Consider the following 14,767-nt stretch of genomic DNA (forward strand, 5'->3'; position numbering starts at 1 on the left):
AATTACAAGAGAATATTACCAAATGTTAGACTAAGCAAGATGGGGGCAGGGTGGCTTCAACTGAACTGAAACACAATTATAATATGATTTATCAATTAAGAACACATAAACATGAGTTAGTTAATAATTAATAGTTATTAATTATTCCTAGAAAGAAACAATTTTAACACAAATCATTTGGTATCAATAAGGTATAATCAAGTTAACTTGAAACAAACAGAACCAAACAAAACTGATTTCAGTGAGCCATAAAACTTCTTATCTGTGGAATGTGGACATTAATGTCCTTGACAGAGCAGAAGAGCACCGTATCCATAACAACCTAGGGTCTAAACCAATCAGAAAACTAGCCTTCTCAAACTTTGATAAAAAACCAGAAACAACAGGGGGGCGAGAGCATTGCTTGGGAGAACTCATCTGATCAGGTTGGTTCAGTAAATGCTCCTGTATGCATACAGCGTTCTTTTGATTATATGTTCTCTGAATACTTGTAACCCTTTGTCAAATAAATCTTTTGAACTAAGGTGACCGTCTCAGCTGTCTTGAACACGATCTGGCACTAGCCACATCAACTCCTAAATGTGATTTTTTTTAACCACAATTTTTAACCTTTATTTATTCCAAAAAGTTCCAACACAAAACTCTAAAAATGTTAAGTCAGGTCCTCTAGATGTTCAAAAAACAAAAACAAAAAAATTGTAGAAACGTTTCGTCTTTCATCCAAAAGACTTCTTCAGTCTAAAGAGCTGAAGAAGTCTTTTTGGATGAAAGACGAAACTTTCTACTTTTTTTTTTTGGAACGTCCAGAGGACCTGATTAACATTTTTATACTTTTCTACCTGGATTATTGAGCGTGCATCAGGATATTCAAGACAAAACCTTTATTATTAACTTATTTTTAACCTTTTTTTTTTTTTTAAATAAAAAACAAGAATTACAGACACATTTTTAAGGCATTTATTTGTTTGGGCTGTTCCCTTCTAAATTCTAGTTTTTAAGCGTATTAAATAATCTTGAAATAATCTGAGCAGGCTATTTTTGGAAGCTTAATTTGGCTCATTTAAGTGCTAAACAATGAAAATCCTTGCAAATTTTATTAAAGTCATCCTCAGGTACCTTTTTTTTTTCTTCCAATACTGAAACTGAGTTAATGAGTTCAGAAAGTACTACAGCTCATTTTCAACAGCTTGTGAAGTAAACATATCTGACAAATATGTCGAACTAGATTTTTCATCTTTTTTTATTGAAGTGGAAACATTAGTTTGGTAATCCAATATTTTTCAGTCAGGTCATCTGGACAATTTCTTTTTTTTGTGCTGAAACGTTTCGCCTTAGATACAGAAGGCTTCATCAGTCAAGGAAACACACGACACAAAACTGATTCTTCCCCCAACAGCTTACACCAAAGTGGAACAAACCAGTTATGTTGGTGCTAAGATGGTGTCTTTGGCACGCCCCCTCCTCCATTGCTGGCCCTCTTCCTTGTTGACAGTCGTGTCAAACTGCTTGAAATTAAAGTCCATGCTCAATAATCCAGGTATACAATCCAATATTTTTCAGTCAGGTCATCTGGACAGTTTCTTTTCTTGTGCTGAAACGTTCTGCACGATCTGCTGCTCAGCCACAACCAAACCCCGCACGGGTTGTGAGCCACGTAGTGGGAGCAGAAAAAGGAAACCAAGTGCCAGAACAGGCATTGCTGCCTCCTTTTATACTCCGCCCACTTATCTAACAGGAAGTGACATTTCCCTAGCCGGGTATATTTCTATACTGCTCCACTAAGAATATAAATATTACAGTGATTGAGAAGTCTCAGCTCTTGTAAAAGTGAAAATAATGTTTCACAAAATCAGTATAAATGTTTGGCACCGTTTTATTTATGATCAAACCTATCTTCAAACATCAAATCCCAGCACTTGCATTTGTTGCATTTGTTTTTCCATATGAACAAAAATTTTACATAAATTTCTGGCCTCACACACACCAGTACATGACAACAATTACAAGCTTTACAGTACTTAAGAAACATATGGAGTCAGTAAGTACATGAAATTACAAACTATACATAAATGCATAATTAGAAATTATATCATAAGCAGCTTTCTATAATTTTATTTTACAAAACAAATGTATTTAAAAAGTATAATTAAGTTATCAAACTATTTAGTAAAGCCTACTCCTTCTTCCCTTTCTTCTTCCTATGCATCTGATGGCGTCCACCTCCTCTTCCTCCTCTGTTTCCATGAGCTCTTCGTTCTTCCCACAATGGCATAGGAGGCTCAATCTCTCCCGGCCGTCCTCCTCTGTCTGGTACGCACCCCATTAACGTCTAATGAGATCAATAACAATTAGAAATAAATAAAAATAGACATATTTGTTTATAAATACATGCTGAAGGTTGTACCTTGTAGACCGGGGTGCTCTTTCCAGCTTTGATTGGTTCAATGAAGGACTGATCTTCTCTGGCAGCCAGCAGATGAGACAAAGATATTTGGAAGCCTCCAGCAAGGGATACAAGAGGAGGCACCGAGGCCAATGCTGCTCTGCGCTCCTGTACATTAGAAAACAGCAAGGATGGTTTCATTCTAACATTAAGAAGCCTCTGTTCCAGGATGAGACCTCCTTCATTTTAATGAAGGCATCAGAACTGCTTTAAAACCTGAAAATTGTAATAAATAAATTTAAAAAATCAGCTGAAACAATTTTACCTGTCCGTGGAGTTAAACTCAGCTGAACACATAAGAGAGATTTTAAACTAATTGGTTAGGTAAAACCACTGCTCATTGCTGTAAAAACATTAAATAAGAATATATTTTCCAGCAATAAGGTGCTGTAATAAGCCTAATAAACCTCCACACAGTTGAAGCAGCTGACATTTACCTTTATGTGCTCACATCTGGATGCCTGAACAGCAGCTGACGCAGGTTATTCTGACACGTTCAGTGTAATGTTGGGTTGTAACCACAGGGTGGTGCTGCATCACATCATCTCTAACGTTAGCTCTGAAGCCAGAGTCCAGCTTCAGTTTGGAGCAACTTTAGCTTTAGCGTTTTACTGAAAAGCTGGGTGTTACAGTATCAGATGAAGAATAATTATATTCACCAGAATTTATTTGAATTTTTTATTTTATTTTACAATTAACTCTGCTGCTATGCTTCAGCTAAAGAATAAGCTCTTTTCCCAATTTCAAACGTAAGGATTTGCCTTAGCTTTGACATGGGCTGAATGAGTTTAACACAAGTACCTTTTGCTTTTCTCCCCACGCAAACGACTCGAGCGTGACCTGGAAGCGCTTGATCATCATCTGTCGCCGACACCCATAGTCCTCTAACATAATCCGGTTCAACTTTTTCACTTCCACCTAAGAGACACGAAGGGAAAACGTAAACGTTCACAACAGAAAGAGTTTTGAGTGCTGTAATCTGACGGGGGAACTTACCCACTGGTCTGAGCTGAGGCTGGTGGCGAGAAGAGGGTTCTTCATGTCTCCACCTGGTAGACGATCGATCCTCGACTTCACCTGAATTAAGAAGGTTAAACGTTTTAACTCTTAGTTCGTTAAGACGGTTTACACAGTATCTTCGTATGATGCTCACCTCAGTCTGCACATCTCCAAACTGAGAAGAGGCGTCCAAATGGAGTGAACGCAGCAGTAATATCCACTCTGCCTGCATCTCCGCCTTTTGTTTGTCCGACTCGTCAGCGTCGCCGCGTTCGTCCTCCCGACAAACCTCACAGCGCTGACCCTCCGCTCGCTGCTCCTTCACAGGCTCCTCTCCTGTCGAACTCTCCTCTGGGTGCAAACCTTTGTTCTTGATGACGTGAGCCGCGAGCAACTCTGACACAAGGAACTCTGTAGAAATGTTGCGACACGCTCACGATAAAGGTGCAAATCCAAACTATTGTGTTAAAACAACAACACGGTGATTCCACTTCTCACCTGTGATGTTGCGGAGGACGAGCGGTTCCAGCACATCAGAGCTCATAACAGTGAGTGGACAGAACATGTTTGACAGTAAGTTTCTCAGCTCTTCCACCAACAACACCGTACCCGAGACATCTGAGTATAAATATGAAGCACAAGGAAGACGTTGCTTAAAGGAAGGATTTCAAATGAAGTTGTTTTGTTGCTAAAATGAATGCAACAAATTATGGTAGTTAAGAAAATCATAAAATATAATGCATGTTCAAACTGAGCTGGAATAAGTTTTCATGCTTTGTCCACAAAATGCAGATATTGCTGTCTGTTAATTAAAAAAAAGGTGCAAAAATGAAAAAGAAGCTCGAGTGTCACTGTGGTACTCATGTGGAGGTGACTGAAGATAAATTTTGCAGGATGCAACTCGAGTCAAACTGATTTCTGTAGGTGAGAGGGGACAAAAAGTTCACTACCATTACCTCCAAATTTTAAACTGTTAAAAATAATTTGTATACAAGAAATTGGTATGAAATTCTTGTTTAAAAAATGTACTTTATACAGGAAAGCACGTGCTACATTTTATTACAACTGTGATCCAACCAAAAACCCAAGAACTCCTCCTGCACACCGTTTCGTTTACTGTAGATTTGATTACATTTTCAAACCTTTATAAGTCTAAAATATTTGTCAGAGAATTCAAATATTATTGACATGAACAGATTCTAACACAACTTTACTTTTGCATATAGAAGTACAGCTAAAAAAAACCCAACTCATTTATTTCTAGATTCATTACACAGAGAGTGAAATATTTCAAGGCTTTCCAACAAAGTTAAGTCAGGTCCTCTGGACGGTTTCTTTGTGTTGAAACATTTCATCTTTCATCCAAAGGACTTCATCAGTCCAAGAAGCCACAACAAACTCAGTCCCATAAGTAGCACACTCACATAGTGGACCACAGAAACTGTCCAGTGGACCTGACTTAACTTTCTTAGATTTTTATACCTGGATCATTGAGCATGAACTTTGATATTTCAAGCCTTTACTTTTGGTAATTTTGATGATTATGGCTTACAGATAATGAAAAAACAAAATTCAGTGTCTCAGAAAATTAGAATATTGTGATAAAAGTTCCATATTGGAAACTCATGCACACTGTGTACTTACAGTATGTAGACGAATCCTAGACATGAGCTACAATTGTCTCATTCCTCAAGTGAAGTCACTCCTGAACCAGAGACAACGTCAGAAGTGTCTTTTTTTTTTCTCCATTCAACCTTTATTTATACAGGTTAATCCCACTGAGCCTCATTTACTCATTTCTATTTAAAAAATGTACTCATTGTCTTCAGAGTCAGGGTGTATTTGTCGTACACACCACATATTGTACATGTGGTGGAACGAAATTGTGTACACAGGGTCCCAGATACATCCAACAAAAGTATAAAATGTAAAAGAAAAACAGTAATAAGATCTAAGATATGAACTAAGAAAAATGTTAAACTAAAAATACACTAAGCACTAATAGCATAAAAACAATATGCTGAGCATGAGGCTGTGTGAGCAGATGAGTACGAATGAACACAGCATGAAACAGATCAGCAAAATGATTTTTTTTTCCCCACACAGTGATTATTATGGTTAGAGATTCATGAGTCTAACAGCCTCAGGGTAGAAGCTGTTCCTAAGTCTAGTGGTTCTACACTTAATGCTCCTCAACCTCCTGCTTGAAGGGAGCAGGGCAAAAAGTGTGCGTACTGGATGAGTGGGGTCCTTCATGATGCAGGTGGCCCTCTTCCTACATCTGGAGGTGTAGATGTTTGTGATGATGAGGAGACTGACTCCAATAGACTTCTGTGCAGCCTTCACCACTCTCTGCAAAGCTTTTCTTTCTTACCTGGCTGAGGAGAAAAAGAACTGGTCTGTTGCTCAGTGGTCCAATGTCTTCTTTTCAAATTAAAGTAAAGTTAGCATTTCCTTTGGAAACCAAGGTCCCAGTCTGGAGGAAGTGTGGAGAGGCCCAGAATCCACGTTGCTTGAAGTCCAGTGTGGTTTCCACAGTCAGTGATGGTTTGTCATCTGCTACTGTTGGTCCACTGGGTTTTCTGAAGGTCCCCAGGTAAGAAGCTTCTGACTTTGTCTCTGGTTCAGGCAGTTACTTTACGATGTAAACGCCAGAATGTGACATTGTAACCGCACAGCTGTGGTCTGTCTCACCTTGAAGCTCCGGACACAGAGCCCTGAGCTCCGCCGACAGCCAGGTGAGCAGCGGACAGGGGAGCTCATCACAGCCGCAGCGCGAGAGGCACGAGCCGCCCGGGTACCTGGACAGGAAGTGGACACGACAGGTGAATTCTTTTATTTTTCTCACTCATTCAACCTTTATTTATACAGGTTAATCCCATTGTGCCTCGGGGGCTCATTTACAAGAAATACCTTATTTTAACAAAGAATGATGACAAGTACGTCAACACAAAGTGTGGAACTCACGAGGCGAAGTTACGACTAGTTTAAAATTAAGTACGTAATTTAACACGAGTTGTCGAAACAACAACGCAAGACAAGTCGCTACGCAGCAAAATAGACGAAAAAATATGAATATTATTTACCCCAGAGCTTTAATAGCTGAAATTGTCCCCAAACTCGTCTCCATTGACATCATTTCATGTACACAAGCGTCTATAAACAGGAAAAGTTCTGGTTTGTTTACAGTCTGCTTCCTGTTTAACAGGTTGTGTGGACACGTGTCGCCCTCTGCTGGTCGGAGTGCGCACATACCGGCCATCCGCAATGAAACAGGAACATTTCAGGTAAATAACTTAAAAAAGCTAAACTATTTGAGAAATAATGTGATAAAATAAATACTACGAATTTTGTTAGATGCTTTCACACCTAAACAAAACAGACTTTACACAATGCACACCATCATGATGTAAATGAATCCTCGTCGTGACTCAGTGAGACTAACCTGCATAAATAAAGGTTGACTGAACAAGTAAAACACATTTTAAACCAATGACAAGCTGACTAATTGTGATTTATTTTTATTATGAATCCATTTTGCAGCGCAAAGAACATTTTGTTTGTAGAGCAAAACATTTTTCTGGAATAATTAGTTTTTGATTTTTTTCTAATACTAAAAAATATAGAAACATAAACTCATAATTTATAACAAAAAAAATTGTTTTAGGCAAACCTGAAGTTGTGTATACGATTAAACAATGGGTTTTTTTTTAATTAGCTTGTCAGTAGAGGACTGTGATTGGTTTAAATAGACTAATTTAAACATATTTCATTGCAGATGTTTACTTACTGAAGTTACTTGCAGTGTTGAAAGTTGTAAAACGGAGTCAATTTAAGCTGATTTAGTCGAGTCTTTCAATGTTTTGCTTAATATTAGTTTTAAACTACTGCATTTAACATATACAGTATTTAAAATATATATATATATATTGCCTTCAATTTGATTTTATTAGCTTTTGAAACATGGGAGGATTTCCAAAACAAATTATAAATGTATTTTTAGACAAGTAGTTTAAAACTGCTATAATCATTTCTCTTTATCTAACATTAAAATACTAATCCAATACCATAAACTACTACATACACCAATTTTAGGAGCTACTCAACATTATAAAGCTGTGCTTGGCCAGGTCACCCATGTGAAAGAGGTCTTGATCTCAATGGGTTTTTATCTGGTTAAATAAAGGTTTAATAAAAATAATAAAAAAGTTTATTTTATTACCTAAATGAGTACTTTGCAAATCCACTTCTTGTTTTAATAATCTGTGCAGTGGCAGACACTGTTCATGTGACAATGTATGCAAAATAGGAGTCAAACATATATGCATATCATGCTGTGAAACAGATTATTAAATTTGATCAGTGTAATGAAATTAAAAATTATACTGAAAAAAACAAGTCTTACAGCTGAACGTGAACTCTGAATGTTTTTATTGGACCTGACTGTGGGATTAATAATTCATTACCATCTCTCTGATCAGCTCTGAACATATCCATATGCCAATAAATCTGCGTTTTTGTAACTCATCATCATTATATCTGTTACTGATGCAGCTAATTATTCAGTAACTAATGTAAATACTGATGGGTGTCAAATGATGCAAGATGCATAGAGGATTTGATGATTGCCAGTTCTTTTTGAATCTAGATCATTTCCTCTTTTCCTGCAGCTGATCACATGAAAAACACTTTTCATCATAAGTGAGATGGCGTTAAAGTGGAGAGTTGTAATTGTAGTCCAAATTTATATTGAGACTTGAAGTTTGATGAGACACCTCCATCCTCTCTTGCTCACATGTGTGAACTCAAGTGCTTTGAGCTCTGTAGTCCTTCACAGCAGGTGATCAGTGGTGTCACACAATGAGGACAATGGCAGCGAGGCGTGCTAAGCTCTGACGTACAGCGCTTCATGTTTGCTGGTTTGTGCTGCCATATGTACAGAAACTGACTACAAAGCCTCGCCATGCGTCAGGATGCTCCGTCTCTTATTCCCCAGACTATGCTGCCAGCTCCATGAAACCTTGTGGTGGGTGACCTTTAACCTCTGGAGAGCGTCTGGACAAAGCAGGCACACTCCTCCTCTGTGGCAGTCAAACACTTTCCACAGCAGACTAGCTGACAAAAAACAAAATAACACAGTAATTGTTCTAATATTACTGAGAATGGATAATACAAAGTTAAGAAATAAAGCGACCAAAGGCATTTAAAATATGTAATAAGTTAACTTCTAACTATGAATGGCTAAACCTTTTTTTAAGTTAATAATGTTGAAAAAAAAAACAAGATCTGAAACTCCAGTTTGACTCCGCTGGGACATTTTAAATATATTTGAAAGAAAACTGAGAATACCTGTTCTTGGTTTTAGGCTTTGTTAAACTCTGCTCCTTTGTAACCATCAAGATGTTTTATGGCAGTCACATGGTTTATTATGTAAGTAATTGTATGTGTCTGTGATACAGGTTGTAAATGAGGTTACCTCAGTGGTGTAGTCTATGTGATATGTGGGTATATAGAGTACACCCACTAGAAAAACGGGAATTTCAGTATACCCACTTAAAGTGCCCAATGATACGAGCCCATGTCGTGTATCATTGGCAATCATGAATGGGCTTTTATCATTGCCAACACATTTGGAACATTTTGTAGACAAATTGAGTTGGTTCAGCCTGTTTTTTGTATAATTAATACTTCTGTACTTACTACTTGAACATGTTTTGCTTTGATAATGTTTTATAAATTCTATGTTTTTAATACAAAGCCAACAGTTGTGCAAAGTTTGTTGTACATTTATTCAAATGAAAGCATCAGAGAAATTTTGAAATGTGCAATATGCTTAAAAATCAAAATAAATGAACCATTACTTTGTTCTAACTGGTGTACTTTGGTTTATAAGCACATACCCACTACAAAAATGTAGACTACACCACTGGGTTACCTGTCTAAATAAAAGTAAATAAATAAAAATAAACTTACGATGCATAGAAATACATTTTATATGTTCAGTGTTCATTTATTCAGAAATTAATTTCCTCCGTTAATTATTTTTATTTGTGTTGTCCACTAGCTCAGAAAGGCGCTACCGGGGCTGCAGCGCCCCCTCGTGGTGACTGACGAATATGGCAACAAAAACTTTAAAAGTAAAAATACAAAACAAAACTCGTTTATGCTAAAAATTTCGCAAGCATTAGCCTATTAAAAGGTTAGCTAAAAGCTAGAAGTAGCAGACAGAGACAAAAGCAGAATGCTGAAGCAGATTTCAAAGAGAAAAATGGTTTTAAAAGAACTGAATAGATTCAATATGTTTCGTAATTATATTGAAAAGTTCAAGTTACAAAAACAAAAGCCATAACTTTCCTGAATGAGCTGATAAAATAGCAGTCTGCAGAAGTATTTAGAGTAAAACAACAACAACAGGGTTTAGACAAAAATAAAACATATAAAAACACCCGGATGTCTGCTCTTGTCTTCATGAAGCATCATTCTCATCGCACATTTCCGTGGAGACTTCCTGCAGCTCCTGTGGGTCCACTGTGGTGGGAAACAAACCGGCAGAAAACAGAAACAACGTGTTGTATCGCAGCTGGTCTCAGGTGTAATCTGTGGAACGTTTCCGGGATGACGCAGCGCTCATCCCCGGATGAGGACAGGTGCGCCACACTGCAGGTTGTCTCTCAGGTGATTGAAGTCAACTCCCACTCAGAGACAAAACTATGGAGACAGAGAGGGAGGGTTCAGCCTGCTTACAGGGACAGTTGGACTCTCGTCCTCATTCTGACCCGCTCGGGTGTCATGGAAGGACGCGCGTAAATGGCGCGTCTGTGCGTCTCCGTCCTAACTCGTCTCGGTTAGTTATTATCAGAAATGGATCGTCTGCACGAGTGGAGCTTCAAGTCCAAGAGCATGGGCTTGGAGGAGGACTTCTACTTCTACGGAGCGGAGGAAATGACAGATTACCAGGACCCCTCTGAACTCCTGGCTGCTCTCAAACAAAAGGAGGAAGAGGTTATTTTGGCAGCGCAGCTGGGAAACGCGCTGCTCCTGGAAAACCGTCAGCTTAAGGAGCAGAGCGACAAGATCCACGAGCAGTACGCAGACAGGCTGGAGGTAAGAAACAAGCTGCTAACATCTAAAAACCAAGACCGGAGCAAGTTGACTGTGTGAAAGAAGAGGGCACGTTTAGGAGAACGTCCCGTTTGTGTTGGAGCTGGGCGGTGATGGGAAAACAACTTTTTAAACATGGGCTTTGTTGGTTTTAAACAGGATGTTGGACCGAGGGATGTTCTATGAGGAGGTTAAAAACGATATAAATAATGTAATAAATGACCACGAACCGGTCCGATCAGGCGGTTTAAGTTTATTTCAGCACAAGACAAAATTATATTTGTTAAATGTCCAAATGATGCTTCAGTTCTCAGGAATTTTTAAAGCATCTAAAGAATTAGAATGTCATGAAGAACGAATAAATCATTTCAGAAAGTGAAACTCATCAAGCCATCCTTCCATTCATTATCTTAACCCACTTCCTTTTTGTGTCACTGGTGGTTCCCATGTCCAACCATCACTGTGTAAGATGCGAGGGACATCCTGGACAGGTCTCCCTGTCCATCACAGGGACACATGGAGACAACCATTCACTCTCTCACTCATAGGGACAATTTAGAGTCACCAATCAGTCTAACATGCATGTTTTTGGTCTGTGGGAGAAAACCAGAGGAGAAAACCCACGTATGCACGGAGAGAACATGCAAACTCCACCCAGACAGTCTGGGATTTGATCCTGCGACCTTCTCACTGAGAGGCAACATCTCGATTCTACCAGCAGTCACATGTTGAAGCGTCCCTGGGCAAGACTCTGAACCCCTCACTTCCTCTGATGTGTGTCCCATCGGTGTATGAATGTGAAAAAGCTCTGATTAGTCTCTACAGAGTCAGATTAGATTTGTGGAGCTGTAGTAGAGTGCTGCATGAATGTGTGTGGAGGTCAATGAGGACACAGATTGTGTTGTAAAGAGCTTTGAGTATCTTGATTAGATAGAAAGTGCTACATAAGTACAGTCTGTTTACTATTCAAGTCAAACCGCTCCTGAACCAGAGACGACGTGAGAAGCATCTCACCTGGCTGAGGAGAAGAACTGTCCACAGTCAGCGCAGCATCTACCAGGACATTTTAGAGACTTCATGCTTCCTTCTGCTAACGAGCTTTATGGAGATTCTGGTTTAATTTTCCAGCAGGACTTGGCTCCTGCCCGCACTGACAAAAGTACCAAAACCTGGCAATGTAATATTCAAATTTTCTGAGACACTGACATATATATATTTTTTCATTATCTATAAGACAGTATCATGAAAATTACAAGAAATGAAGGCTTGAATTATTGCGCAATCAATCTGTGTAATACGAGTTTCACTTTCTGAAGTGACCAACAAAAAAACTGGGAACTTTTTCACGATGTTCTATTTTTATAGATGCACCTGTATGAAATGAGGCAAAACATAAAGAGTTGCTAATATTGTGCAGTTTAGCACAATAGTTCCCAAAGTTAGGGTCGGGAGATGTTTTCTAGAATCAAAATTTAATTAAAAAAAACATCACAACATTTATTCGTCTCTTAGATGTTAAAACAGGTAAAACCATATTAAAAGCCAATAATACTGTAGCTGTGGTGATTCTGTGCTTGTTTATTTGCTTTACTTATCCACAGACTTCAAAGACAATCAGGGTCTCAAAATTTCTGTTGTAGCCTTGAAGCAGCAAAACCATAAACTACAAACCAGATTACTGCACTATTTATTTATTTATTATTATTTCTTAACCTTTATTTAACCAGGCAAATCCCACTGAGATCACAGATCTCTTTTGCAATGGAGGCCTGGGCCTGAAGGCAGCCTAACATGCATGCTTTCCATCTGTGGGAGGAAACCGGCGTACCCGGAGAAAACCCACGCAAGCACGAGAAGAACATGCAAACTCCACACAGAAAGACCCCAGGTCCAATTGGGGATTGAACCCAGGATTGTCTTGCTGTGAGGCAACAGTGCTAACCACTGAGCCACTGTGCTGCCATTTATGTATGACTATTATTTAAAAATGCAAACCGTTAGTGCTCACTTTGAGCCCCACGTTAAAAACCTGCAGCTTCTAGTTTTGTTGACTGCAGAAGCATTTTTCTCCAGCTGGTGTCAAAACAAAAATGTTTTTTGTTGTTGTTGTTGTTGTTTTTAAGTCCATCCCGGTCTAGACCTGCGGGACACATTTTTCTGGTGAAACTCCAGCATTTACTGGAGATGTTTCTCTGAACTGGGTGTTCAGATGAAGAGAATTGTTCATGTAGTACACAACCAAACCGCATGAGCGGCTGTGGCCAACTAAATAACAAACCGTGTGGAATCAGACTTTCTCTTCAGATAATCACTGCTGATTGAATGTGATCTGTTTTGAGAGTCACGTAAACTGTGATAAGACGAATACGCCTGAGGACTGTCTGGTTTTGGTGCAGATTAGGGATGCACAATGTTAGGAAATCATGCAATTGTGTTTTATTATTGTGATGATGAAGTCACACTTTCCCCTCTCCTCCTCTCTGCTGTCATCACTGCGCTAGCGTTTCAGCTAAATGCCTCTAAACCAGCGGTGAGCTTTTAGGACTGTGGGGATCTATCTAAATGCCAAATAAATCACTGGCGTTCTGCGTAGGTCTGTGATTTATTGCAGAATCAATATTGTAGACTCAGATATTGATGGTGACACATTTTCAATATAATGTACAGCCCAGGTGCAGAGTTCTGCTGTAACTGGACCAGAACAAGTACAGATCATCTTTCCTAACAGAGAGGATCAGGACAGATTTTGTGTGAAAGAAGCTTAAAGTGAAACAAGAATGGTGGATAAGATGTTTACTGTTACAGCTAACAAAGTTAATTCAGGTCCTCTGGACAGAAGCAAAAAGTAAAAAAAAAATAAAAATTGTTTAAACGTTTCATCTATTATCCAAAAGACTTTGTCAGTCCGAGGAGCTATAATAAACTCAGGCTCCATTTACACGGACACGTGGGGGAAAACGTAGTTTTTTTCTTATGTTAATTACAGGAAAAGATCCGCGTTGACACGGACAGATTTAGTGTTTACTTGCATCCGGAGGAATCTCACCACTGTCTTGTAAACTTTTCTTTGACCTTTGCTGACACCTTTTTGTCACAAATCGCTCCTGAAACTTTTCTCCATCCACTCCATCCTGCCTGGACTCTCTTCTTGACCCCTTTACTACACTCCCCATTTTCCTGGACAGTGGACCCCAAGTGCTTGAAGTCCTCCACCTTTGTGACATCTGCTCTCTCAAACCATCGTTCCTCTCTGTCCAGGATGTGAACATCTTCATCCCTGAAAGAGTGACCGCTGGCCTGGAGATGAGTGTAGACCGCAGAGTCCTGGCCTGATGATGTTGATCTTCTGTGCTGGGCCATCCTTTTGGCCAGTGGCTGTTTAGTTTCCCCGATGTAAGACTGATCACAGCCCTCCTGACACTGAACAGCATACACAACATTACTCTGTTTATGCCGGGGGACTGGATCTTTGGGATGAACCAGTCTTTGCCGTAATGTATTTTGGGGTTTAAAAGCCACTGGGACGTTATGTTTAGAAAATAAACGTCTCAGTTTCTCTGATACTCCCTCAACATACGGAATGACCACTGGTCTGGGTTCCTCCTTTTCACCTGTTGGCTGACTGGAGTCCTGTTTGGGTTTCTTCTCTGCTTTCAGGAAGGCCCAGTTAGGATATCCACATTGCTCTAGAGCCTGTCTTATGTGGGATTTCTCCTTCTGCCTGGCTCCTGAGCTAGTGGGGACGCTGTCTGCTCTGTGGTACAGAGTCCTGATGACTCCTAACTTGTGCTCCAAAGGGTGATGGGAGTCAAACTGCAAATACTGGTCTGTGTGGGTGGGTTTGCGGTACACCTCGGTTTGCAAATGTCCTCTATCAGAGACAGAGACCTCACAGTCCAAGAAAGCCAACCTGCCATTTTTTTCATCTTCTCGTGTGAACTTGATGTATTTATCCACAGAGTTGATGTGGTCAGTAAAATGTTGGACTTCCTGAGATTTGATTTTAACCCAGGTGTCGTCAACATACCTGAACCAATGACTTGGTGGTGTCCCTGAAAAGGACGTCAAGGCTCTCTTTTCTACCTCCTCCATGTACAGGTTGGCAACAATAGGAGAAACTGGAGACCCCATAGCACACCCATGTTTCTGCCTATAATATTGCTCCCCATATGTGAAGTAGGTTGACTGCAGGCACAGTTTCAAGAGTTGACACAGTTGTTCTGT

At 39.5% G+C, this 14,767-nt stretch overlaps 2 protein-coding genes across 2 annotated transcripts in view; one reads left to right on the forward strand and one right to left on the reverse strand.

Moving 5' to 3' along the window:
- Positions 1-2,173: 2,173 nt before the first annotated feature.
- On the reverse strand, positions 2,174-6,578 carry im:7138535 (uncharacterized protein LOC797998 homolog). The gene is made up of 8 exons (XM_037677789.1): positions 6,529-6,578; positions 6,137-6,243; positions 3,941-4,060; positions 3,597-3,853; positions 3,440-3,520; positions 3,245-3,361; positions 2,405-2,551; positions 2,174-2,329 (listed from the first exon to the last, which is right to left on the reverse strand). Exons 1-8 carry the CDS (start codon positions 6,576-6,578, stop codon positions 2,174-2,176), a joined length of 1,035 nt encoding a protein of 344 aa, XP_037533717.1.
- A 3,710-nt stretch (positions 6,579-10,288) lies between these two features.
- si:ch211-235m3.5 (BICD family-like cargo adapter 1) overlaps positions 10,289-14,767 on the forward strand; it is a 27,997-nt gene continuing 23,518 nt past the window's right edge. Inside the window, exon 1 of the mRNA XM_037677495.1 lies at positions 10,289-10,546. Coding sequence (XP_037533423.1) covers positions 10,304-10,546 — 243 coding nt within the window. The 5' untranslated portion in view covers positions 10,289-10,303. The remainder of the gene's footprint in view (positions 10,547-14,767) is intronic.

Source organism: Nematolebias whitei, chromosome 6 (assembly GCF_014905685.2).
Source record: "Nematolebias whitei isolate Nwh7 chromosome 6, NemWhi1, whole genome shotgun sequence".
Taxonomy (NCBI): Eukaryota; Metazoa; Chordata; class Actinopteri; order Cyprinodontiformes; family Rivulidae; genus Nematolebias; species Nematolebias whitei.